This window comes from Oreochromis aureus, linkage group 11 (genome assembly GCF_013358895.1).
Source record: "Oreochromis aureus strain Israel breed Guangdong linkage group 11, ZZ_aureus, whole genome shotgun sequence".
In the NCBI taxonomy this organism is placed as follows: Eukaryota; Metazoa; Chordata; class Actinopteri; order Cichliformes; family Cichlidae; genus Oreochromis; species Oreochromis aureus.
Genome location: NC_052952.1, coordinates 6,492,494 through 6,518,905, shown reverse-complemented (window position 1 = coordinate 6,518,905; position 26,412 = coordinate 6,492,494). Strand labels below are relative to the sequence as shown.

General features: G+C 42.4%; 2 protein-coding genes across 4 annotated transcripts in view; both read right to left on the bottom strand.

Annotated features, from left to right (window-relative positions):
- Window positions 1-14,224, bottom strand: part of ptprub (protein tyrosine phosphatase receptor type Ub) — a 185,221-nt gene extending 170,997 nt beyond the window's left edge. The window contains exon 1 of one of the 2 annotated variants that reach the window (XM_039619552.1): window positions 13,828-14,224. In XM_039619552.1, the coding sequence (XP_039475486.1) occupies window positions 13,828-13,897 (70 nt within the window). In that variant the 5' untranslated portion in view covers window positions 13,898-14,224. The remainder of the gene's footprint in view (window positions 1-13,827) is intronic. The other variant, XM_031752528.2, reaches the window with a different exon arrangement.
- Window positions 14,225-16,008: 1,784 nt separating this feature from the next.
- LOC116329676 (glucocorticoid modulatory element-binding protein 1-like) lies at window positions 16,009-26,311 on the bottom strand. Of its 2 annotated transcripts, XM_031751745.2 has the most exons (11): window positions 26,004-26,311; window positions 23,661-23,802; window positions 22,678-22,736; window positions 22,302-22,423; window positions 22,041-22,144; window positions 21,416-21,600; window positions 20,970-21,116; window positions 18,243-18,380; window positions 17,890-18,006; window positions 17,306-17,805; window positions 16,009-16,615 (listed from the first exon to the last, which is right to left on the bottom strand). In XM_031751745.2, exons 2-11 carry the CDS (start codon window positions 23,783-23,785, stop codon window positions 16,598-16,600), a joined length of 1,515 nt encoding a protein of 504 aa, XP_031607605.2. In that variant the 5' UTR covers window positions 23,786-23,802; window positions 26,004-26,311; the 3' UTR covers window positions 16,009-16,597. The 2 variants fall into 2 exon arrangements, with proteins under 2 accessions (XP_031607605.2, XP_039475487.1); XM_039619553.1 differs by lacking the exon at window positions 26,004-26,311 and adding an exon at window positions 24,986-25,110 and having other exon boundaries at window positions 16,009-17,805.
- Window positions 26,312-26,412: the final 101 nt, after the last annotated feature.

Here is a 26,412-nt window from a genome sequence, read left to right as displayed (position 1 = left end):
GGTCAGTATTTTTTTTTCTTTCATACTGTAACGTACGGCAGAGCAATATGGCCAAAAATATTTATCACGATATATATTTGAAAATTTGCGATAACAATATAACTGACGATATAATTGACATGAGACAAAAACTCCACAACATTATTAGTCCAAAAAAAAAAAAAAACCCATCAATGTATTTTCACTTAAACAAGCAGCTGTTTATATTAGTTTAGTTCATTAGTTAGTTCCCCCCAGCGTTTGCTACTTTTGTCATAAGGCGTGCAGCTTTTAGTAGCGCTTTTATAATGGTACCCTTGTCCAGTTGCCAGCTCTAGCATTTATCCAGCTGGAAATACAATTAAGCCAAACATACAATAGATTCCCCTTTAAAATTAAAGGTTTAAAATGATTTAATCTGCTGCAAATACTAGAGTTTGATGTTTATTCACGTGCGCTCCACAGACTAAAGACAGATTTTGGGAACTCTGTCACCTCGCATGACCAGTAGAAGATTAGGTAAGAGTTCAGTCATCCAAAATTTTCTTTGGTTGACTACAACCCTAATAAACCTTTACTTAACCATCAATAAGCCTTTATGTATAGTTCCTACATCTTTCTTTTACCAGAAACTACTACAGATGTTTCTAGACACGTTTTGTGCAGCTGTTAGGTAAGAACATTCAATACTGTTCGAACTTATGAAAAACTCATCTTGTTCTCAATAAAACTCCCCTTCAATCTTTCTTAGCCTTTCACCCACACTTCTCCTTTTATGAAGTTCAAACAGAACGTATCAACCAGACACTTTATTGCAACTTGGAAAAAAAAAAATTCTTTCCTATCTGTGAAAAAAAGACAGACGTACAGACCAATCTTAAATCCTTCAACAGAAGCTTGTGGCGCCACAGGGACTCACTGGACTGGGATAAATCCTCAGTTCCATGGCCTCGCCACTGAATGAGCCCGTTCCCCCAGGGGTACATGTGCCCAACCAAGCCAGCAGACAACCAGTGAAGTGAGAAACCTTCCTCTAGAGGTAAAACCTAGTTAATTCATCTGCTATATTGAAAGTCCACCAATGCATCTACCAAAGCTGCCGCCGAATCCAAATTTAAAGTTGTCTCCTGCTTTTATTGACGCATACAGCTCACAGAATGAGACATTTGCCCTACTCTGACTCAGGAAGAGGAATTAAGAAGTCAAGTTGTTTGGGAGGAGTTTTCTTCCTTTGCTTATGAAGCCATGTTAGCCAGACAAACACATTCCTGTCTCCCTCTTGTTCTGGCAGCACTATCTCAGTTAGGCCTCCATGCTGTGCAGTCCCTCTGATGGGATTAGCTCTTAAAGACTGTGGAAAACAATTCCCTGCTCCCTTCTCAATAAGGTCAAAACAAAGCATTGTTGTGTCATGTCATGCACTGATAATTCTGCCAGCTATGCACCTGCAGCAATGTTTTCTAATGCGTGAGCAGCTGATACCAGCAAAGTTCATTGTAAATAAGAGTAATGCGATAAATTAGTTGGTTCATTTGATGTAACCTTTTCGTGTTTGGATAAATCTTCCCTCTACATTGTTATTATTCACACTGGCCTGCTTCCATATCCTTTCTAAAGGGCAACAAATGGCTTCACTTATGGAGGTGGTGCAGAGGCTACAGGCATTGGGTTACCTCTGCACAATAAAAAGCTGGACTAACAACAAAGTGGCTGTCATACCACTCTTTGTTTCACATGCCAGACGCAGGCTATCCATTTCAGCAGCCATGTTTCATAAAGCAGAGGAGGGCCAGGACCCGGTGGTATAGGACTTTTAGTCCCGCCTTACAGCTTGCTCACACAGTTAATGAGAACATTAATTACATTCCACAAAAATATCTCAAAAACAGTGTGTTTACGTGTGTGAGACAGAGACAAACAGTCATGCATGTTTCGTTTTAGAGGCGCTGCTGTTAGACAAACACATCGGAACATTGCTTAAATACCTCAGGGAGGTGTACAGCAAAACATTACCATTTTCTAATTAGGTTGAGACAAATTCTATAAAGTTTGAATGGGCAAATAAGTAAGATAAGGCGGGAAGGTGGAGTGCTGCACACTGTGGGTAAACAAAGCAATCTGCAGTAAAGCCTATTAGCGCAGGGCAAGGGATCTCAGCATCAACAGGGTTCCTTTGTCAGTCGTCTCATTGTCACATGATAGCAGTGCTAAGCAGGGTAATACCCATATTAACCACTATTCTCCTAATGCTTTTTCTCCTGTCTCCTGTGATCAGCCCGCTTCTAGCCATAATCCCAAACTAAGCTGATTCTTAATTACCCTGGCTGTCCGAACAGACAAAGGCCAGGGCCGACCTGCTCTGAGGTCTCTGACACACTGTGTACTCCGGCTACTCTATAAACACAGAATGGCTACAAAGCCCGTTCCTATAGCAAAGCCTGGCTTTTTGATCTTTGCTGTGCAATGCATTTATCATCACAACAGTGTGTCCTAAGAACGGTATGCTAATTTTTTTCATTAGCATTTTCACTCCGTGGAAGAATAAAGCAAACAAAAGCTTCATAATAATCCACAAGGCTGTGATTTATGGAAGTTCAAAATGGCCAAAGGAGTTCAGCAAATATTTACATATAATCAGGTGGGAACAATCACCACTCTGGCTCCGCCACATACGCAAAACACACACGCGGCCAGCGCGCATGCAAACAGCCACACACTGAAGGGCCAAGCAATAATTACAATCTTCTGTTTGTGGTTTAGAATTAAGCTCTTTGTTAACGACACCCCGTGGGCTCACTGGGCATTCTTGCATATTTTTTGGCTTTTGTGCTAATGTGAGACACGCAAACGGTGCTCTGCCTTTGGCTGCGGTAGGTCCAGGCTATTTGAAAATACCATGAAAGCATTCCATCCATATTAGCCCTTCCAGGTCCTTCGCTAGATGTCTGCCATTCATATCAAAATGCCAAAACCAACAAAAAAGCGCTGAATTCTGGATCCACAGGGCATGCACAGGCCCTGTGAGTCGGCGCCTTTGCAACAGCTCACTTCACAGGGATACAGTCAGTCATTTTCTACCACTGAAGTATATTTTAGAAACTCACATATTATATAGATGCAATCGACTATAGCATAATATTATATAAATCTCCAATTTGATTCAAGTTACTTCTAATAGCACCCTCTATTCTAAAAAAAAAAGAACAACAGAGGAAATTCAATTCTTCTACTGTATGACAGACAAGCATTTCTGCAGATATCAAGTGTACAGAATGGCACTGTCATACCATTGCCCACTTCAGCCTATCAATAAGTTCCTCGTCTCATGGGGCAACCTTAACTGCCAGCCTCATGTCAGCTGGCAGACAAGTCAGACAGCAAGCACAGGTACAAACAAAGGTTTTTCAAACCGCTCAATGAGCCGCGTCTCAGGAACATCGGGCAGCTAAGAAATCACTTGCCCAGGAGGACCCTGGAAGGCCCTCTGCGGAGGTCCTGAGAGCCCTGAGGGCACGTTTGCCAGGGCTACCCTACTTGGAATTCAGGTAAGAAGATGACCAGCTTTTTTATATGTCTGTATAAAAAGACCTAAACATCAAAGCACTGTGCAGACATTAATCTTGCACCTGTTTCTGAGCAACACAATAGGAGCAACACGAACTGAGGATAAAGGGCAAATATTTTCTTGGTCAGGAGCTCTCTCTCTCTCTCTCTTCATTAGTGTCCTTGAAGAAGTGACTCGCATGCTGTCTTAATGCACTGGGTAGCAAATACAGATCATGTTTTTGCCTTTGGGCAATTATAGCATCCTGTCAAAGAAAATGAATAATAGATACTGTTTTCTATGAATTGGCTGCTAATGAATGGTTGAATGTGCACGCTGCAGATCAGGCCACACAGAAAATGGTAAAGAGGCAAATCCTGAACTTGCTCCTGAAACTATAGAAGCCTATCAGATAAGGTGCAAAAGACTTTTTTATATATATTTTTTTTTTTTATAAAATGGGTTGTCACAATCCTTTGAGCAACTGCTGAAAAAGCGGCGTGTCAAAGTGAGAAGTATTGTGATGGGAGGTCATGTAGGATCGAAAGGAGAGTTTCAAGAGGAAGAAGACAATAGGCTGACTGTGACAAGCTGTGTTTGAGAAATCAATAGCCTCTGCTTTTGCTCTGTCTCACTTCAACACCTAAGTCAGAACAAAGCTTTCAAGGCTGGCCGAGTTCCCAAACTCTCTTTACTAACATCACTTGACAAAAGCTTTTCAACCCATCGAGCGGTTAGAAGCCGACACATCTGCTAGCGTATCACAGCACGTTGCCATATTCTGCAGACTCACTGCATTTGTTTACATTCAAAACTGAAACTGGTACTCACACAAAGCACCCGCAGTTCAGAGGAGAACGAGGACTGCATGAACTCTACAAAAATAAGAAAAATTACGAATCTGGAGGAGTAGTGTGCAACTTTCCTCACATGGACCTATGATGAAACTGCAAGCAACAGCCACATTAGTGATAAAACCATCCAACTCCAGTTTGGATGTATTTTTACTTCAACTAGAATTTCTAATAGTTATTTAATTTAAACTCCTCAAAAAGAACTCTTAACATTTTTTCTCACTGCAGCCTATAAAGGCTCGGTCAGGACCCAGTGGTTTCACAGGTCAGTGCACTGTGTACAGTTAACTCATTTCTCTGTGTGCAGGGTTAATGTTATGACAGAGAGTATTTGAACCAAAGCAGGTTTTTTTCTTTGTCCCTAACACTAACCCAATAGTTTTGGTTCTCAAAACCTAACTAAGCACAATAAAAATGAAATTAACCCTTAATCCAGACTCTTTTCAGTCCAAGGACAAAAACTGCTGTATAAATATTATACAGTAATATTTTTTCCACTTTAAATGGCTCATTTTTTTTAAAACTACTTCAGTATGAACTATAAATATCAAATATTAATTATAGTTTTGGGATTTTGATCCTTTAAAGAAGAGGGACTCTAGCTGAGGTGGAGCAGAGGCTGCAGATGGGCAGGCTGTGGTCTTTGAGGTTCCTACATGGCGCTGCCAGCTCTTCTCTTTCTGTCCGTGCAAAAGTCACACTGCCCTTATATTTGCTGATGAGACGGGCTGGGAGCAGCAGCCTGCAGGTTTGAATTGATTTATTATTTCGCCTGTAAACACGAAATGCACATCTCTACATGAGCATGCGGTTCCTCTGCGATTCCCCTGGGATCAAACCTCTGGCTGCTGGAACGCAGCAAAGCACTGCACTCTATGCGGAAGACAAAAATATGGGGATGACCAAAACATGGAGAAGTCCATCCTGTCACTGCTTCAACCATCTCTTCTCCACCCTCCAATCAGATGATTTAGAGTTGGACTCCAGCTGGTCTGTTTCCACCTCTGAAGCCTCCTCCATGTCAACCTGAGAGTCCTCAGAGGAGGACGAGGCGCCATCTTTCCAGAGCCTCCTGTGTGCTGTAAAGTCTTGCCACCTCCAAAATAACTGCACTCCCGCTCATACTTCTTACCATGGCTGCTGTGTAGCTGCACAAACTCCCCGAGCAAGAACCAAAATAAAGTCCAATTTTGTTTTGGTTCTTGCTGCTGAGATATCCTTAAAGCTCTGAAAGGTTACTTATCGTTTATTAGTATTGAATTAGTTTATAACACAGTGTGGCCTTTAAAGAGAAAAGACTAGAAGGTGGACATCGCACACACACACGTGTCATTTATCATGGGTATGTTTGTGTCACATTAACCATGTCTTGAGCTTGAGGGAGCAGCAGCTTTGTCTGGTTGTTTGCACATGTGCATTGTGGATAAACCTCTGGTCTTTGACAGGAGCCTGATAGGAGACTAGCTTACTAGACAAGCTGCCACTGGCTCTGCTTTCACAGCTACCTTTGCAGGAAAGTTAAACAGGTGCAGGTTCCCCTTGGCATCTATAAGAAATCACCTGTTTCAATGAATTCACTTTGTTTACCACTGCTTTCATTTTCGTTACCTGCCCCAAGTTATTTTTTAGCATTTGCGTGTGTCATTCTGTCTGTGAGCAAGATAGCTTAAACATTTTTGAGTGATCAGAATATTAACCTTTGTAGGGGTGGAGGGTAGGGTCGTGTTACAAATAATTACAATTTGGCTTCCATCCACCAAGATCTTCAAGGTAAACTTAATTATTTGTTGGTCAAAAATTGTAAGTAACAAGGTTTTTGGTCAAACTATGATTCTGTGGTGCGATGTGTACTGTCAACATATATAAAGTAGTGTATAAAGACTTAAAATATCATGTTACATTTGACCTCTGACCTCTTCTTCAAGGTCACTAGATGGTCTATATAGAGCCATTTAAAATGACTGATAAAACATGTTGGAAGGGGATACTTTGAGTATAGTTCATTCATTTTATTGTGACTTTGAGCTACAGCTCAGGTGGTAGAGCAGGTCATCTACTGATCGGAAGGTTGGTGGTTCAATTCCTGGCTTCCCCTAGTCTGCATACCAAATATCCTTGGGCAAGATATTAACCCCAAATTGCTCTCCGATGCGTCCATCAGAGTATGAATGTGTGTGAATGTCAGTTAGAAAGCACCTAGGAAAAATGTGCTGGTGTGAATGGGTGAATGCACAAGTTGTGTAAAGCGCTTTGAGTGCTCAGAAGAGTAGAAAAGCGCTATATAAGAACCAGTCCATTTACCATTACTTTGTTGTGCACATTGCAGTAATATTTTTAACACTCCTAAAAGGCGTAGTACTTTTTAGGCCTATTAGAACTATTTTTAATAGCTGTTTCTTTTTTTAGAAATATATATACATCACAGGACAATCCTACTACGAATATCTCATCATCTAATACTGATTCAGCACTAAACTAGATCTTGTTTATATGTCAGCAACTTTGAAAAAAGCAGTATTTTAAGCCCTAGAATGGGTTGGTTAGTCAACATCATCATCATATGTTAATTGTACCTTAAATCAAGTACTGTAAACTTGTTATATGCCATCAACAGGTTCAAAATCACTCCGCTGAGTGATTTCCTGCCAGCTGGCACCTGTGCTACCACAGCTGCCATGACCTACCCATAACCCACCAGCAATGGCAGCTGTCACAGCTGAGTGTCACCCCGTGCCATGAGACTGTGCTGCAGGGAAAAATTCCTTCAATTTAACGGGAAACATGTAATGCAGAAGCTATAACTGAGAAGTTATTGCCTTTTTTTAAAAGATCTCAGTTTTAGTTATAGATTTCATGCAGGGCGAGCCTTGAATGCTGCGCTCGTTTAAATCAGCACAGTAGACATTATCCACGCTCTGTTACACTTTAACGCTCTTCAATTTCCACTGTCCTAATAAAGTTTATGTGAAAGATTGTCAGTCTAATAAGTGTGGGATACATCAGGGTGATAAGTGTTCGGGTTCATCCCTGGGTCTGCGTGAGGATATTTCTTTGCTGGAAGGGACTGGTCAAACCAGAAATACCACCTTCCCTGCCTCCCCTTGAGAGCAGGTCTCATGGCACAAAGGCAACTAAATCCTGCATCTATTACAGGGAGAAAAATGTCCTGAAGAGAGTGTTTTGACTTTTAGAGGAGTGTCAGGGGCTCATATTTCGCTGACTGTTTCATATGCAAAGGACTAAAAAAGAAGCCGAACAATAGGTCAGATCTCGACTCCACAATCCCGTCCTAATTCTGAACTTTGATTCCAGCAACATTTGTTACACACCGCATATACCAACTCAGAGGGCCTGAAGATTCTGGCAGGAAATTTTGTTGACACAGAGAAAGGTAAAGAACTGAAACACGGCCAGCGGGCTAATTTTAAACTGCTCAGGAGGCTTTCTTTTCTCTGGGCAGGGGGATAAGGAGCGACACTTGCAGCATCAGTCTTGCAGACCCAATTTCTGCAGTTGGGAAGGCACTGCCTTGGAGAAGAAAACACTGGGACTGAAACGGCTGCAGCTCAGAGCCCTGGTTATTTCCTTGTCGGCTAATTACACACCTGCGTGTGCATGCACTCAAGCTATTCACTTTTCTTATTCAGACTATAAACTCTTGCCAATCTGTGTTCAATGATAATATTCCATGTCCGTTACTCAAGTGAAACATGTGCTTTTAAGTGATAATGAGCATGTTAGCTCTTTGAATTCAGACCAGTACATCGACTACATATTTTATAGCTTCCCTTTATGATCCAGTATGTAGCTCCCCAATAAAACCAAAGCTCACTCTTTCCTGTTTAAAAGCATTTCTACTTTTACCTCTTTCTTGTACACTACGCACACGGCTAACATTACTCCGCTCTTTGTAGGCACTTACGTCATGCGAGTCCTCGCTGACTGTCCAGCTAATTCCCACTCCTACATCAAACTTGCAGGCCACTGGCGCTGTGCCACTTTGATCAAATTTAAGTAAAATGGACTTCCCAGAGTTTGAAAGATCAATACCACATTAATAACAACTGGCAGAGGGAGCAAAGAGACCCGCACTCCGGCTGTAGAGCGGAAAGGAAGAGACAGGCCGAGGCAGGCGACTGACTGTAAATCTCTCAACTCTTGGCATCTCTTCCAGGGTGTTGGAAGGTGTCACAGTAACCCCGAAGAGCTCACCGTGGCAGCAGCTCAAGCCCATGCTAGCATCAGTGTCATGGCAAGTTCAGTCACTCAGCAACACGGGACCCTGCTGCATGTCAAGGCTTCAGCGTGTGATTTTGTAGTCTTACATGCGGAGACGGAGGTGATGAGCACATGCACACATGTGAAAATGACAGGGGACCACACATACACATGCAATTTTCATCAATATGCTAAAACATTCATAGCGTACGTGACAGAGTGCAGCTTTCAAAATAAAAAAAAAAAGAACGAGCGGCCTATGAATCTATGCAAAGAACTAGAATATATTTAAATTGAATTTGCAGAGCCTGAGCAATCACAGCTGAGAAATCCACAAGAAGCCAAGCCTTCGGCCAAACGTGCAACTCAATTATTAAAAAAATGTCTGAAATGTAGTGCGGCGTAAATAAAAACAGAATGCAAGGATCTGCTAATCATTTAAACCCTACATTTAAGTGTACACAGTAAGTGGCACATGACTATCAGCTGTATATTTTCAATTTGATGCCAGCAACATGCTCCAAAATAAAGTCTGGACAGGGGCATGTTTACCTCTGTGTTGCATCACCTCTTCTTTTAACAACACTCTGCAAGCAAGAAAGCCAGAAAGGAAAAGGTTTTCCCATTCCTGCTTGATGTTAGCAGCTCAACAGTTCATGGCCTCTTTTTCATACATTTGCTGTAGAATAGAAGCGCACAAGTATTGAATACAAATATGATCTGGAGAGCAGATGCCATGCTAATTTCTCTAGTGTCTCGTTGCTTTACGTTTCATGGTCGTTTATTCTTTTCTAAAGGAGAAAATCTGTTTTTGGATTTCCCACTTGTTGTTTCTCTGGACTCCTGTGGCCTGATTCCTGGCCCCTTAATAATACACTTACAATAAGAGACCTCGACAGGATAATAAGTGTCATGTATAATTATCTCCAATCTGCCAGGTTTCCCTCCCAGTGGTTCCTTTCAGCACTTTCTGCTGGCCGGCGAGACCAGATACAAAGCAGTGAGGGCACACAGAGAAAGGCAAGGCTAAATGGCACAGGAGACACACACACACATGCACACACACGCACAGCGGAAGCAAACCTGCCTTTGGGCTTTGCCCTGTTCTCAAAGACAACGACCTGCTCTTTCTCTGCCTCTAAAACATGACTCCCAACCAGTGCTTGACCTTTCTGAAGAGCAAACAATCCTCTGCCTGAGTAGGCCACAACTCACAGAGCTCTTCAACAGACGGGGGGAAAGAAAAAAACTAAGTTGGGACTGATTTAGAAACAGAACACTAGCATGTGATAATTAAAAAGAGAACAGGAAAAACGCTTAGCAGGATTAATTAAGCACAACAATCACAAGATGTGCGTGAGCCGCAGCCTGGCATAGGAAAAGACTAATAAATGTCTGCACACTCAGCAGAGCACCAAGATAGGGAAGATGCATGGGAAAGACATGAGAGATTAGCCCAGATGAAGACGGAGCAGGCCCCAGACCGGACACATGCCTTCACTGATGAGGCGTACCAATCATGGCACTTGGCATGAAGCAGAGCTCCTTGAGTACACACGGTAGATGGATATGTTTCATCTTCCAGCCTTGTGAGATGAGTAAGCCGATCGTGGCCTGGCTCTCCTCCACATAGCCCCACATTACAATAGATGAGAAACAGAAGAGACAGGCTGGAGAGCAGAGGGCTTCTCTCATAAGCAGCCTGTTTAATCACACACACACACACACACGTGCAAGCTGAAGGCAGAATGGCCGGCATGCACGAGCTCTGCAAAAGTCCTGCTGTGGCCTCAGCAGAAAAACAAAATGCCCCAACAATCTATCTGAATGAATCCCTCTGTCGTTCTCATCTTCTCCCTCTCTGAAATTCTTTCCCCACCGTCCTCCCGCTTCAATCCCTTCCCTCACAGTTGCAAAGTTTTCCATCTGCTCTCTGAATTACTGCCCCTGATCCCACAAAGATGGAAATCAACCAGTCATTTCAGGAGTCTGATTTAGGCCCAATCCTTACTGCCCGTTCGTATTCCATCCGCAGATGGTGGCCTGGCTCCTGCAGGGAACACTTCCACTTGGTGGATTTACTGCAACTCTGTGGTGCGAGGCAACATTTTCTACATGATGGGTATTTTTTTTTTTTTCTTTCTCCAGCAATAATTCACAAATGCATCAGAGGGTCTTTTTTTTCCTCGCCATTCAGTTAGAAGCTTATTACAGTGAGCACGTCTAATGGACTCTAAAGAACCAATATGTAACAGCTACAAATAGGCGCCAGGAGATGAATAATGCTACAATAATAACCTTTTGCAATAAAGAAAACAGTCAAATCGGCAGAGCATAAACATTTAAATAGCCTGGGAACACTTCTTTTGAAATAATATAGCGACTGAATTATTTTAGCCACATATGTACCGTTTTATTGTTGTCTGTTTGGTACATGTATCAGTACATCTGCTAATGCTTGTATAGGTGTGTGTTAACTTTTTAGTTATTCAGTTTACTATGATGCATGATTAAGTTACATTACTGTTTTTTTTTCATTAAAATTATGTAAAAGATGATCTGATTATCATTGCAGCTCCATCCCCTCTATGCTTTTAAGTGCAGGTGTTTCCATATTACACATCCCAGGATCGGTGCTGTTGTTTATGCAGTGCAAACCCGAGGCCCCGAGGTGTTATTCATCCCATGCCATGCTTAAGCTAGACAGTCTGGGCTCCGCAGCCCTTTTCATCGTGATCTAAGCGTTAGCTTATTCAGGGAAATAAGCAAAAAAAAGGATATTCTGCCTTAACTTTAGATCAAACTGGGAAATGAGTCATGAGACGCGGGATAATTACACCACTCAGTTGACAACATTCAGTGCTAATAGAGGAGACAGATGGTAAGTGAACATTCATTCTATTCCCTTAAGAGACAACAGGGGAGTGAAAGTGGCAGTTTGAGCTCCATAGGATGGAGGAAACGCGCTCATATAGCTGTACAACTGGAAACTCGACCGTCTATGTGACGGGCTCTTTGAGCAAATCTGATGCAAATGTCGTGCTTTTCTTTATTTTTAATCAAACACACTGCAGTGAGTCCAGTGCAGCAGATAGAGATAATAATCATTTCACTTGACGGCCTGCATTGACCCACGGCACAAGCAAGAAAGGGTTATGGATTGAAAGATATGGATCGGAAGAGGTGAAAGGGGCGAGAAATGAAAAGAGAAGCAAACCCTAATTGTTCTTAAGCATCCACGGTGGAGACGTGGTCCTCGCCCAATCACAGCAAAAGAGACTCTCTAAAGATTGTGAGAGTCAAAGCTGCATTTATGCGTGCTCCCTAACTTTGCCTCCCACAGGATTCAGGTAGGTGGAGGAGCCATGAGGGGAAGTCAAGGCAGGGGAGAGGAAGAGGAGGAGGAGGGGTGGCATCAGTCACGTAGAAGAGAAGCCGCAAAAACTGGCAACTAAACTGTTACCTATTAGCAGCTAATGGGAAGGTGGAAGACGTCAAGGACTTGCAACACTCCAGTTAACAAACTTTAAAAAAAAAAAGAAAAAGAAACGACAGCATGTACATTTTTGTTGACAGACTCCCTCACACAGCGTTGCGTAGTGAAGCGTTGCTGTTCCATTCAGCTCTTTTAATTACCTGTGTGCGATTTAATCCTTCATATGTCTCAGCCCATTCCTCTTAATGATGTGCTCCATTCAGCTCTCCACAAAACATATTATGCTTGGTTTGTTGGGGGGGGAGGTTTTTTTGTGTGTGTGTGTGTGTGTGTTTTTGTTGCTGCTGCTTCTTTCACTTACACAGAGCATCAGTGGCGTCTCCCTTGTCTCGTGAACCAGTAAGCAGTGCAAGAAAGAAATGCAAATCCTGGCAAAAGTAATAATGGAAAACATCAAGCCAATTTCCTTCCCCAGGTGACAAGCACTGTGGTGCATATTTATACAGTCTGCCGTGTAAATGATATCCATGTTAACGCCTTATTAGCCTTATTAGGCTTAATGCACACTGTGCATATGCATGTGTGTGCATTAATTCAAACAGGCTCAAGTCGTTTCAGACACTGTGAAAAAAAATAAATCCAGAACACCTGAGTTTATACCTGTATCTGAATAAATGTTTAATTCCTAAATATGACATTTATTCTCATTGCTATTTTTCTTTCTCCCTCCACCTTTCAGATGAGGCAGGTTTTTTCCCCATTTCTTTTCTAAAGATTTCATTTATAAGGTATAATCCAATCTCGAGAATAAACTAGAAGAAAAAGTCAGACACTGCATCATTTTCATCCCTATTCATCTGAAAAAAAAAACCTCACAGTCTCCCCGTGTTACAATCCAGCCTCGCAATAGACGAATAGACTTCTTCTAACAATAAATTCAGCCTCTAAAATGTTCTCTCTTTTTTCACGTGTTATTTTTAAAATTAAGAGCTTCTTGGTGAGCTTTCTGCAGCCAGACAGCCCACCTCGTCCAAGAAGAAACAGAAGCATCTCACCACCTTAAGAGAAAAATGTGGCATTTGTGACAAAGACTCATCTAATCCCAGAGTGCACGCGACAATTAATCAGTAATCATTTCAGTGTCACATTAAAATGCAAACTTTTTAAAGAGTCTCCGAGTCCCCCTGTTTAAACCGACGCCGGTGTGGTTTTGGTTTTTAGGGGGGGGTCTGGATGTCATCAAGGATTGGGTCAAGGCTGTGGGGATATGAGAGACTCACAAACATGCTCTGCGGGGATCTCTGATTTTATTTTTCGTTTTTAAGGAGGAAAGCCGTCGCTTTGAATGAAGTGATGTCTAACTTTGAATCGCAGACACCGTTCAGGCTACCTGGCGCCTTTAAATGGGGCGATAACAGAAAGCAGAAGCGGCGCGGCGCAAAAGGGCTGTGCTGTTTAGGGAAATGGGAGCTTTTTTCCCCCGACCCAGAGCACCCATACGCAGTCATCCTAACCACCAACCTTTTTTTCCTTCCTTTTATTAACCTTGAAAACTTGAAGCTTCAGTTTATAAAAGTTATTGCTCGTAGCCTCTGCTGGGAGGACAGCGTCCCACGGTAAGTCGTGGAAAGGGGCAGAAAGGCGCAGATAAACGCAGCAGCGTGTTTTGGAGGAACAGGAGCACAAAAGTTGGCACCTCCACCAGACTCGCTCTGCTTTTTCTTTCAGTGGACTTTCATCCGTATGGTAAAACTTCCCAAACGCGTCCAGGAGATCGAGATGAACGTGTGCCTTACCTGTTGGCCCCTCGATGCCATCGGCGTAGATCTGAACAGTCAAAATCAAGAGAAAGGCGCAGGTGTTCATCGTGTAGATGATTTAGTCCACTTTAAATGTGCAGAAGAAATCATTTCATTTACTTGGTGCGATCCGGCAGCGCAGGCAGAGCGGAGCCCATTTAGTCCCCCCCAAAAAATCTGACTGAGTGGAGTTTCGGAGACAGTGAAGGAGACAGGGCAGAGCTAGTTCTGCAAACTGACGTCAGGGTAAACATTTCAGGGGAGAGATTTCTTTCTCAAGCCCACTTTCAGTTCCAGCCTCCACTTCGCCCTCCGCGGGATTCAGAGTATGAGCCGGGCGCCTCCAAGCGGTCAGATCTATCAATGGCACTGAGGTGCTCAAACGTCGGCCAAGCAAAACCCCACAATGTGAGAGAGTGTGTGCCTCTATACTTGTATGTTTGTGAGAACCCTTTAGTTGGCAATTCACTTTTTTGAGATTCTTTTATTTGACCTCACTGCCTCAAAGTGCTATCTCATGTGTTAAAGTAGATTGTAAGATTTAAAGAAAGGTTAGTCACACTGCTTTAAGAGGTCCAGACAATAGATTAGGCTCAGACAGTGAGATGCTTTTCATATATTTAATGTTAATGAGAAGCTCCCTAATCTTCGCTGGCCAGAGGCTCCAAACACAGGTACAGGAGTCTGATAACAATGCCTACAGGCAGAGGAATAGCCTATTTATTATTCCAGCTAAAGGGCCATCACTGCACACAGTCGAGAATTAAAAATAAACATTTTAATTTCACTCCTGTTTAAATATGCTAAATCATGTTTTAAAATCATATCAGCAACCTGAGGACTAATGAATCAAGTAATGCACAAACTATCCTGGAAAAAAAAAATATTTTTTTGTCATGTTAGCGACTGTTTTACAGCTGAGGTAAAACGTATACTCACACAAGACAGACAGGTAAGCATGCCTTCACGCCTACCCATGACAGGTGCAAAGCATATTTCTCCATAAATTAGGTGGTCTGTCATGTTGTGTGCATTGAATTTACATTTAATGAGACTACATTTTCTCTCCAACCCCAGCTGGCTATGTTTGTTGGAGTCCACCTGATATAGCGGACGGCAGAAATCACTCTCGGGTATCATGCAAAGTGAAATATAAAACACAGATGGAGCGACTACATGGAAAGAGGTAAGAACCCCACCGTGACTTTGATACGTATAAATGCATACCTGGTTGTCTTCCATGTCATGGTCTCCTATCTGGTGTGTGTGAAAACACGAGTTGTGTATTTGAATATGAATTCCTGGATATTCTTTGCATCCAGCAACGTGTGCACTTGTATTTGATCACAGCTTTTTCTTCCCAGCCTAGACGTCTTGTGTAAGTGCTGATGTGACAGTCGCTCTTGTTCAGGTTAAAAACTGACACGTTTAGCTGCTGCTCCAGGACCCCCAATTTGATCAAGATGCCATTAAGCAGGCTAATCATCATTCATTTTGCTGCGATGTGTGAGCTCTAAGGCCGTGGATTAAATTAAAGGTGGCCACAGAGATGCATCTAAGTCCAAACATGAGAGCACATTGCAGACTTTAATGCTGTTAGCCCGGGATGACAGATGAATGATACGACGCTCAGACGATTACTTAATTTAACCAAAGGGGCACAATATATGTCAGGCTAACACTTCTAATTACACCTGTGTGATGCACAGCAGACCTTTTCTTCCAAGTATTTGAGCCACAGAGCAGCAATTTATATAAACAAGCTCAGAATTCTCCATTATAGTTTAATTTGTGTTAAACTTAATAGAATGTTGCAAAATACTGTTCGAATAATCCAACAGCAGGACAGGTGTCAGCGGAGATGCTGAGAACCGCACTACGATGAAAGTCATTTTATCAGCTGCCACTCATGTTGCCTCACAAACAACTACATCTGCCCAGGCAGTGTTGTGCATGAATTGATAATAACATATCATCAGAATTTTGAGAGAAGCTGTCAAAGGCAAATCATCAGCGTCTATCACGCGGCCTTGGCATGCAGCTCGAAAAGCAAACAAACAGCTAAACGCAACGGGGAGGCAAACATGAGAAGGCTACTATACTTCACTGTGTGTGGCCTAAAACGCTGAAGATCGGTCAGTCGAACCGGTGATACCTTAAAAAACAGGACAATTTCCACCGGCTGACTAAAAGAAACAGCAACTCTCATGTGACTGCAAGTCCAACACAGTGATAAGGGAACTCACAGCAGCAGTGTTTCCTCCTCTGCAGGCTGATTAGCTGTTCAAATACACTCGTTTCTGTTGTGCAGAGGTCAGTAAGGTAACAGGTGTCCGCGTGAGACGTTAGAACAATCTGACTGTGAGAAGTAATGAGATGAATGAAGCCGCTGAGATTAAAACCAGCAGGGAAACTTTGAATAAACAATGACCTCTGTACGCAGTTTATTGGCTTCCTGCCTGTACGGTCAGTAGATTAGCCACCAACGTTTTCCAATTTCCATCAATGCCCCAACTTTTAAAAGGATCAGTAAATTGAGTGGTGTGAAGTTAGCGCTTGAAGAAAACTCACACGCTGCTACTGTTAAGAATTCAAAATGCGAAGGTTTTTATTCAAAATGCATTCATTATCACTCAAGGTCATTTTGATGGCTATTTTTCCCTTCTTATTTTTAACTAGCAAGGGGATAGTTACCCAGTTCCCGTCTAAAGGGAGTGATTAGAAACTAGGAGCCATACATCTTCAGGCAGGAAGTGTCTGCAGGTGGTCAAATCCTAATCACAGCCTGAGTGAGAAATATTTCACAAAATTAAAAGATATAAATCGCAAAACACAAGTAATAAAATAAGTATTTTACAAGTAGCTAAAAAAAAAATCTATCATTAATTGGTGACAGTGTTCAGCTAGAGGAAGAGAGTGTCATCAAAGACAGCAGACTTGTAAAGGATTGGAAACAATGATACTATGTGGGTGATAATACTACACAACAACCAGACCAGCACACTTTCATTGTCACCTGAAATGTCAGTTATTTTCTCTGTTAAGTGCTGGTGTCATAAAAAATCTCAAAAAGCAGTAAAAAAAAAGAAAAAATCCCCGTAGAGTTGCATCTTCGTATTGCAAAATAGGGCATATTATGACACCCATAATGACTCGAACAATGGTTTTGGGCAGTCGGTCACTTAATCGACGAGTCATTTCAGTTGTATTGCCTCTGATGCTGTAAAATCCAGCATTTCCATTTAAAAAAGTGTCTGTGTGAGAACACAACCCCACTAACCGCTGTCTGTACTGCATATGATCACTGTGGTAAAAGTAGAGTTTGACAAAGTCATATTGTTTTTAATTGTTTCCCCCGCTCCGTGTCTTCTTTCAGTTCCCGGCACATTCCCTCAATTAGTCCCACAGAATCCCTCTGGGGTCGTCTGCCTCACTTACTTTTATGTTTCTTTGATGCCTTTCTCCCCATAATCACCTTTTCAATGTCATGCAAGCCTTCTGTCGCCTCGTCCTCCTCCCTTCTAACATGAGATCCCTCCCAAAACTTTACACTCCCTCGTCCAGGTTCTTTGTGGATCCCTGAGGTGTCTTTTCTCTTGTTGCCTTCCCGTCCCAGTCCGTGAAACTTCTCCTGGTCGTCTGCCTCACTGATCTCTCGGTCCCCCTCCAGCGTGGCACTGTGGACATCCCTGTCTGTCCTGCCAGTTCCAGCATGACAACGCTGGCTGGTGTAGGCAGAGAAATGGGCAAAGAGCTGAGGGTTTATTGTGAGATGAGGGTAAGATGCAGCACATAAACCTGTGATAGAATGAGACTGGATCGCTGTGGCTGATTTGACAGAGGGCAGCGAGTTCTGGGGATGGCTGCTCGTCTGGCTTTTACGCTGAGTTCGAGGGTGTTTTAGTGATGAGGCTTTTTTAGATGTCCCTTTATCACAGCTCTGCTTCCCCTTGTCCTCCGAGAGCTCATCAAAGTCTACACAAGAAGAAAATATTCGTTAATTCGCTTCACCGGGGTATCTCTGCATGTGCCGCGTGATAGTTTTGAATGCTTTCTCACCATAAACACTGTTATGGATCTTTTTCTTTTCAGTCTGGCTGCGCCTCAGGTCCGTGGCTTGTTTCACCGAATCCAAAAGCCCAAACATCTCGCACAAGGAATTAAGCAGCATGACATCTAACAAAATAATCAAGAGTCAGCTACAAGGCTTGAATGATTTGTCCACAATGAAGTTAGCTGTTTGCAAAATCAATAGCAATGAATTTTCAGAGATTTAGCTGGCGGGGGCTTTATTGAAAATCTTTTTGAAACCTGATTTTTCATGTCTTGACTCAGCTGACGTTTTATTAACATCAACACTGAATCCTTTTTCACAGTCCAGGGGTTAGACGGGTCCCACTGTGGGCACTTACCTGTTTCCTGCAGGTTTCCGTTTTCACTGTGAAGCTCCACCCGCTTAAAAGTGCTGAACAGTTCATTCTGGAGGCTGGATAGGACCTCCCCCATCATCCCGCAGTCTGCCACACCCTTCCACAAAGTCAACACCCCATCTACAGGAGGTCAAATAGGTAGGGCATTATAATGGGATATAAAGAAATCTATGCAAGTGTGTGCATGTTTGTCCTTTCTTTTTGTTAGTTTGTGTAAAAGCATACAATGCTTTGTGTTGCTGCAGGGACAGGCAGTAAGAAAAATAGGGTTAGAGGGGAAATTTGGAGAGAGTCACAGCTTTGAAAGAGGAATAAAAGAAAGAGGAAAAACAGAAACAGAATATGTCAGGGTTGGATAAACACTGGGAACAAATATACAGAGATAAAGGAAATGGGAGTGATGCAGCAGTTGGAGAGAGGATGTCAAATATGTGACAGAGGGAACGACAAAAGAGTGTGAAAATGGGTCAGAAAAGAGGTGCTCCAAGAGGAGAGAAAGGAGGGCAAGGCGAATTTGAGAGTGAATGAAGAATTACTGGAGATCTGTGCAAAGCTGAGCCAAAAAAAGGAAAACAAGTCAAGCGCATGAAAGTGGTAGAAATGTCAAAGATGCTTGATATGAAATGCATGCAAATTCATGTTTGCTTAAAATCTGTCGAGATAAATGCAGAATGTCTGGTGAAGATATTCCGAATACCGTTTAAGGCCCTCTGAAGTTAAATTCATTCATTTCTTTACATCGTGCATGTACATTACAGAGAAGCAGCACATTTCTTCAGGAGCTGATAGAGGAGTAGAGGTATAAGCAGTGAATTGGCTATATGTTTTAAGCCCTATGACAAGCAGCACTCCATGTGCTGTGACACGTTTCAATTTGCCCTTCACTAAACCATCACAGGCTATTTTACTGAGGACCCGACTGAGAGCCTGACAATTTATTTGGAGCCGATACCAATACCGATTTTTAGGGAGTAAAAAATTCAGATATCAATATTGAACATTATTCTTATTAAAACCATCTGTAAAATACCACCAAACGTTTTACATTTTTAAATCGGCACAAACCGTTCTGTGCAGAAGTATTGAGCCACTCCTTATTTCGTTATATTTTGCTTCCAAGGAAACTAGACTTTCTTTTTAATTTTTAAAGTGAGCAGCAGTTCAAGTCTAGGTTTTTCAGTCCAGTCCTTGTACCTGACCATTTTCAGTGGAATGTTTCTTTTGTTTGTTAAGTCTTTTAACATTGACCTGTGAATCATTCAAGCATAAAAAAACATTACACGTGACAAAGAACTCATTTTAAATTGTATCTTGATGGAGTTTATTACAAGCAGCCTGTGTTAGATTTTGGTTAGATTTATCAAAGATGTCACGGTTTGATATGCAAAATAGTATTGAAAGGTTTTGTCATGGTTTGTGGAAATGTTGGAGATCTTGTCAACAAACTTGATGGAATTCTGAACACAGAAAAAATACCATCAGATTTTGATCCACCATGTAATACCATGTGGAAAGAATCTGACTAACAATGGCTTCACGTTTCAGCATCACAGTGATCCCAAACACACAACGGAACACTATCGGTCATGGATCGGCCTCCCCAGAGCCCAGAACCTCCAGAAGACTACTTAAAGAAAAGTAGAAAAAAGCTTGCCTAAGAGGTTTCAGGCTGTGTTGAAGATTAAAGGTGGTCACACCAAATATTGACTTACAGGCTTGTTAGAACTGTACAAACTCTGTTTTTGAGTTATATACTATACTTCAGTGCCTGTTTTGACATTTTAGTAAATCTCAGCACACTTTTCCCTTTGTCCTAGCAAAATATAAATAAATGATGGGTGTCTCAAGACTTTTGCACGGTACCAATATCGATGCATCTCTAGGCTAAAGATGCATCGATATCTACTGTCATCTACTTTAAAGAGCACCTAATAAGGTCACTTAAAACACCCTTAAATCAAAGTCTTGGTTAGAATAGCACTTAGAAATGTCAGATGGGGTCAGCAGCTCTTTAAGGACGTCTGCAGGAATGGCACAACTGCAAATTCAAAGGTTCATTGGTTTGGTGTATCAAAGGGGTCAAACAATTGATGCTGCAAGAGGTGTGACACAAGGGACAAATGGACTGCAGGATGACTCATTTAAACCCTTCAGGGCAGGTTTCAGGGCTCACAGACGTACAACCTCTTGAAGATCTGTGGGCTGAAGTTGTGCCTCCACCCATGATAGCATTGAAACTTTTAAAGTCAAACATTTCTAAGGAACATTTCCTTTAACAGATGGAAAAGTAACGCATGCCAGGAGTAAATAAAACCTTCATGATGCCGGAGCCTACAGGACATGTTCTAGCATATAACCTGACAGACATTTGGCAGGTAAACATGTGACTTGCACATGCTCCATGTGCTGTGCCCAAAACTGCAGTAAGCCACTAAATGGCTTCTAAACAGAGCATATACCCATGTGGTGACTGCTTAAACACCCAAAGTGGAGCAGTAGAGGTGAGCAGTTTGCTGCTGTGTAGGATATCATGAAAGGAGATGCCATCTGCTTTCCTGGTTCCAACAGTGACTGATTGTGCACAGATTTTCCCGCTGAACAGTAATTATCTGGGTGTTATCTTTATTTAAAATAGGGCGTACCTGCCTTATGCAGTTTATTAATCTATTCAACAAGCACCCCAGTGTATGCACGTGTTCTTATAATTACCAGGTACGTCAGCCATCTTTCTTTTGGTAGCATGTCCATTGGCTGTTACAGGGTTTAGAAACCTCCGTGGACCGTTGCTCCACTCTGCTGCTGCACTAATCCTATCCTGCAAACTCTCCTCCACCTCTGCCGCCTTATGTGCGTCTTCTGAAATGGGAACAAAATGCAGTCCTGAATTTCATTTTCTTCTGTGCGGTGGTGAGGTTAACATTAAAAGCAAACTTTTTATTGCTGATGTTTATATATAAACATCCAGCTTATTTCAGTGTTCATTACTTTCCAAAAAATAAAAAACCCCTAAGGCTGTGTTTCTTTGCTGTAAATGAAAGATGTTCAAGTGGTTTCCAAAGTGTTTAGGTTCTGTTTCCTGAGTGATGCCGCAGCAGCCCAACCATATGTGGGAGGTAAAAAAAAAAGCAGCAAACTGAATGCCAACTGAAATCTACCTGTCACGGGAGACACCTGCCCTCCAACAGGGTCAAGAGCCAGACACGACAGGCTCGGCTGCACCGAGTTCCCAGGAGGAAGCCGCGTTCTGTTGATCAGCACATCAAATTTAGTGCTGTGGCAGGTGTTGCTGCACAGGGTGTCATGCTGGTAGAAATCTATCTGGCCGGAGTCCATCATTTTCCTGCACAGGGAGAACCAGGTTAACACTGCAAAGTTTCCAGGCAAATATTTACGCTACGCAGCTACGGGGGGATGTTAGGACTGAATTTGCAGTGAGTTCCTGATAGCTTCCCAGCGGTGTGCTCGACACAGAGTGTCTTGATCTGGCCTCTGGAGGAATGAAGATGAAAAGAACAGATAGGGCCTTTTGAGCTTTGTGTGCCTTCTCACAGTAATACCAACAACAAGCGCAAACATGATAAAGAGGTGAGAAGTGTTTCTCGGCAGCTTGCATCCGTGCTATTTGATCCTGCTATCATGATAATGCCACTTACAGACTGCCTCTGGAATGCACTGGCAAACCCTGACAGACTCCAAGCAACTGCAAATTATATGAGTGAGACTTTAGCTGTGCCCCGCTCTACAACAAAAAGCAGACAAAAAGAAGTTATATGAGTCTACCTGAGCATTACTCCTCCCAGCCTGATGGCTCTTTTCCAGTCCTTTAGAGTAGCTTTCCCTGCCAGATGCACAAACTGCTTAGGACTGATGAGCTCGTCATTGAACTGTTAAAAATAAAAGGGAGGACAGCTCACATTATGTGTCTGAGAGAGTAATAAGACAGAAGGGACCAAAATGCCATCCCGGAGAAAGGTTTTCAAAAATTAATTTTGCAGTAATAATAAGGTAATAATTAAACGATCACACTAAACATCAACTTACTTTGACGCATCTGACGTTGATTCCGGGGCACACAAACTTCTTAAACAGCAGCACCGCCCTGCTGTCCCCGCAAGTGATGGGGTAGCCATACTCGACCTCATCTCCATCTGCTTTACTGTCATCTAAACGTTACAGAACACAAACATCGCCGTGACCGCCTGCAGCGACATTACAGTGTGCATTCGCAGTAATGAAAGTCAGAATCGTCAAAAACCCCAGGAGGTATGTCAATACTCTCCGTGTATATCTGTTAAATGACAGTGAAGCTTGAGAGATTCATTATTGCGTTTACTGCATCGGTTAGACTGAATAAGCTGATTTGTGTGTCTGAAAGGTTCAGTTCAGCAATTAGTTACAATGTCTTTGTGTCATTCACCATGATGCGTCTCTATGGCCAGGACTGTAGTGCCAGTGTCTGCAATGTCATCATTCATCCTGCAGAGGGCGACAGATCCACACATATAAAATAATTATTTATTGCATGAAAGCCTTGGAAGTTTTCTTAAAATGTGAGTAAGCTGGCTGCATGTATACGCAGGATGACCAGATGTCACTCTTTATGTGGGACTGCACCGCATTTTTATTCCTTATAGAGGAAATATCCTCAGTGTCAGTATTTGTTAGTTTGCTTTAAAAAAAGTTTCACAATTTGCCTGATGAGGCACTGATGACGTCTTTATTGAGACTCGGGATGTCTACAAGACTCTCAGCCTCCATACAATAACAATTTAAGAAGTCTAAAACTAACACTGAAACTAAGAAAAAAATCAACTAAAACCAAATATTTCCAAACAATAAAAATACAGACAGCCACCAGTGCTACTCAGTGCATAATAAAGGAAGAATTTTTACTACAGTCAAAGGAAGGTCAGCCTGCCTGATGCTATGCCCGTCAATAAAAGTTACAAGTAATAAAGGAAGAATTTTTACTACAGTCAAAGGAAGGTCAGCCTGCCTGATGCTATGCCCGTCAATAAAAGTTACAAGTTTCAAAAAAAAATCTGACTTTTTTTGGCAATCTGTGAATGCATCCCTACTGAAACTCAAAGACTGTTAGCTAAAAGAATCAACGGTGAAATAACAATAACTTCAGTTTCCTTTTATGCTCATTGTATTTATTTAGCAAGAGTTGGAAAGGTTGCCTTCAAATATAATATAGTTGTTAAGGTGTCTCACTTTCACGGTTGGGATCTGGTCATCCTCTGTATACCTGCCTGGCTTGATTTTGTGTTCTTTGAATTAGGTCTGCATTAAACAACAGATGTATCTCACATAATTTGCTTAACACAAAGACTCCACTGTGCTCTTCACACAAACAAAGCATCTCTGAGGCGCTTATATTAATAACAGCCACTTTACCCATGCAGGACTGGCTGCAGGTGCAGGAGGACTTGAGATTTTTGCTCAGTACCGCTGTACTCTCCCTCCTCTTCCCTCGCAGTCATGAGCTCCCCTGAAGACACGGTGACCTGAGCACCCGCCATCACCTCTCTCCTCGGAGCTGCAAACAGAAAGGGGCGAGCAGGCGTGTTAACGTCTGCATGACAAGTGTGTACACTTTAATGCACATGCAAATCACTGAGTTTTACCCGCCCAGCCCTCTAACAGCCTTTTCTTGCATGCAACTGTCATAGAAATGAGTCCATACAGGGCTTAAAATGACATAATCCTCACATCACCGGGCCTTGCTTCCTATGCTGCTGCTAAGATTGCACAAGAACATCGTGGATACTGAAACAAAAGCTTACAGCTTTTACTAAAGCACTGCTTACAAACGTAACACAGCAAAGTCTATTCAAGCATATTCATCTATTTAATTCATTCAGTCAAAGGAATAATCTGACATCAGATCAGTCAGTCAAATCGTTGCACATAGGTGACTAGTTTTTGCACAAGAGCAGCATTAAGAATTTTTAAGAAACTGATGAACAAATGCAATCTCCAGGATTATTGTTACCAGATGAAATAAAGCAAACTCTAGTTTATATCAGTCTGCGAGGACTGCTGCTATGTAGCCTGCCTACATGTATGTGTATGTGTGTGCTATAATTATGGCTATAAAACAACTTAAGAATTTGCTTTGCATTTGGCACATAATGACATTATGGAGTGGTCAAATGTGAAGAAACTACCCACTGGACTGTGATAATTTATGGTCAGTGCGAAATAGGAAGCCGCTCCAGGGTAAAAAGCTACCGATTAATAATAAATAAAGTGCCTTTGCAATCATTCGAGCCTGGTTCTCTTTATTATATCACTTCAGTCCAACGCAGGTAGGAGGTGACAGCAGATGCATGTGAAAAGCACATAAACCCATGGAGGAGAAACTCATTTACAAACTGTTTGGGTGATTCCACGGCAGAGACACAATGGCTGGTAGGCTTGTTATGCAGTCAAGAGCAGATAACAGCACTGATTACTAACTTCCACGCTATATTAAGTGGCCTTAACAGTGTGGATCACCAACTCACACAGCACGAACAGTTGCGTGCCTTGCTCACACTCCTGCACCCACTCAAACTGACGTCTGCTTGGTGCGGAGGCACGCACACCCCGACAGGGACGCGCGCCCCTGTCCTTTTAAAAAATAAAAATAAAAAGGCGCACAAAACACCGTGTCCCGTGTCAAACTCCCACACACCCTACCTGCGACTGTATGTAGACATTGTCGTAGTTTTACTCACCGTTTTACAGCAGGGGATAATTCATCCTCCGGTCGTCAGAGAAGTGCGATAGCATGCGCAGTGCTGCTTCGCTTAGACTTCCTGCAGTGAAGGCAGCATTTGCCTGAGAAGCATCTGTCCCGCTGTCACGAGAAGCGGTTGGCTCGCACGCGATGTGTAAATCGGTCAGACTGCTCTTATGTGGCTTGGATTGAGCGCCTCCATGGCTGTGCACAGGCTGAAAGCTTTCCAGCCTCTGAGCATGTTTCCAACCCAGTGAAATCCGCAAGAACTATGATTATTATTATTATTGTTGTTATTATTATTATTATTATTATCATCATCATCATCATTATCATTATGATTATTATTATTATTATTATTATCATTATTACAAAACTGCATATCTTGGCTCAACAATCTGGGTTTTGTTTAAGTATGATTTTAGTTCGCCAGGCGTAACCCTCACGTCACCTGCATATTTAGCAGGCATGGACCCGACCAGGGGTAACACCTTTTTTTCAGGTGAGCTTTGGACAGTCACATCAGCAGATGGTGTAATCCTTACAGCCAAAAGCATGAAGGCTGCCCAGATTGGGGCTCGTAGTGCAGCAGGATCAGCTCTCCTGTTCATGTGTGGCATGACCAGAGTATGCCCCAGCTCTCTCTCAGGTACAACAGACCAACATCTCCAATATTCTGATAATCTCCAGTCTATAACTTTAAACCAGATGATGAATGCATGCCCTCTGAGTCTTTTTTCTTTAAAATGACTGTCAGAGTGCTCCTAGGTCACATGAATACTCTGTGTTACTTTGATTGGGGACTCATGGCAAATATTAAGTGAATAAATACTTAAATTTGTTCATAATTGGGTGCTTTTGACAGGAGTCTCCTGGGACAGCGACACATCTATGTTTTTAAAAAGCACTAGTCGAAGCAGAAATATTTTTAAAGTGAAGAACAAACTCATGACGAAGACATTAAAAGGCTGGAATAATAGAAAACACACGTGTAAGATGAAAAAAAAAATACATACCTCTCTGGATCTTGAAGAAGAGGTTTAATCGTGGCTCTAGAACAGGCGCTTGTTATATTTTTGTTGTTGCCTTGAATTCACCGGAAGATGGCAGTCTTAGCACTTAGACTGAGAACGGAAATTCGGGCGAGTCAATAACAGACGAGGTATTTCTGAATGTTTCATGTTTGCTTTTAAACTGCACTTTCCACCTCTGACACGCACGCTTCTTCAAATAAAGATCCAGGTTCACCACTTCCATCGTTTCTAATGAGAGAAATGAGAAGCATTGCTACCGCTGGCTGGTCTCAGGTCAGCGAACACCTACAGATCAGGCCAGCCCTATTTGGGAATGGAATCCCGGACACCAACTTGATTGACGCTTCAGGAGAGCCAATGAGAGACGGGGTTCGACACTCGTGACCAATAG

Excerpts from the sequence above, each read along its gene's own strand:
- LOC116329676 (XM_039619553.1), bottom strand. The coding sequence starts at position 23,785 with ATGGCGGGTGCTCAGGTCACCGTGTCTTCAGGGGAGCTCATGACTGCG. Across the intron at positions 21,601-22,040 it reads CTGGGAGGAGTAATGCTCAG|GAAAATGATGGACTCCGGCC; the intron begins GTAGACTCATAT and ends CTCCCTGTGCAG. Across the intron at positions 21,117-21,415 it reads GCAGGTGTCTCCCGTGACAG|AAGACGCACATAAGGCGGCA; the intron begins GTAGATTTCAGT and ends TTCCCATTTCAG.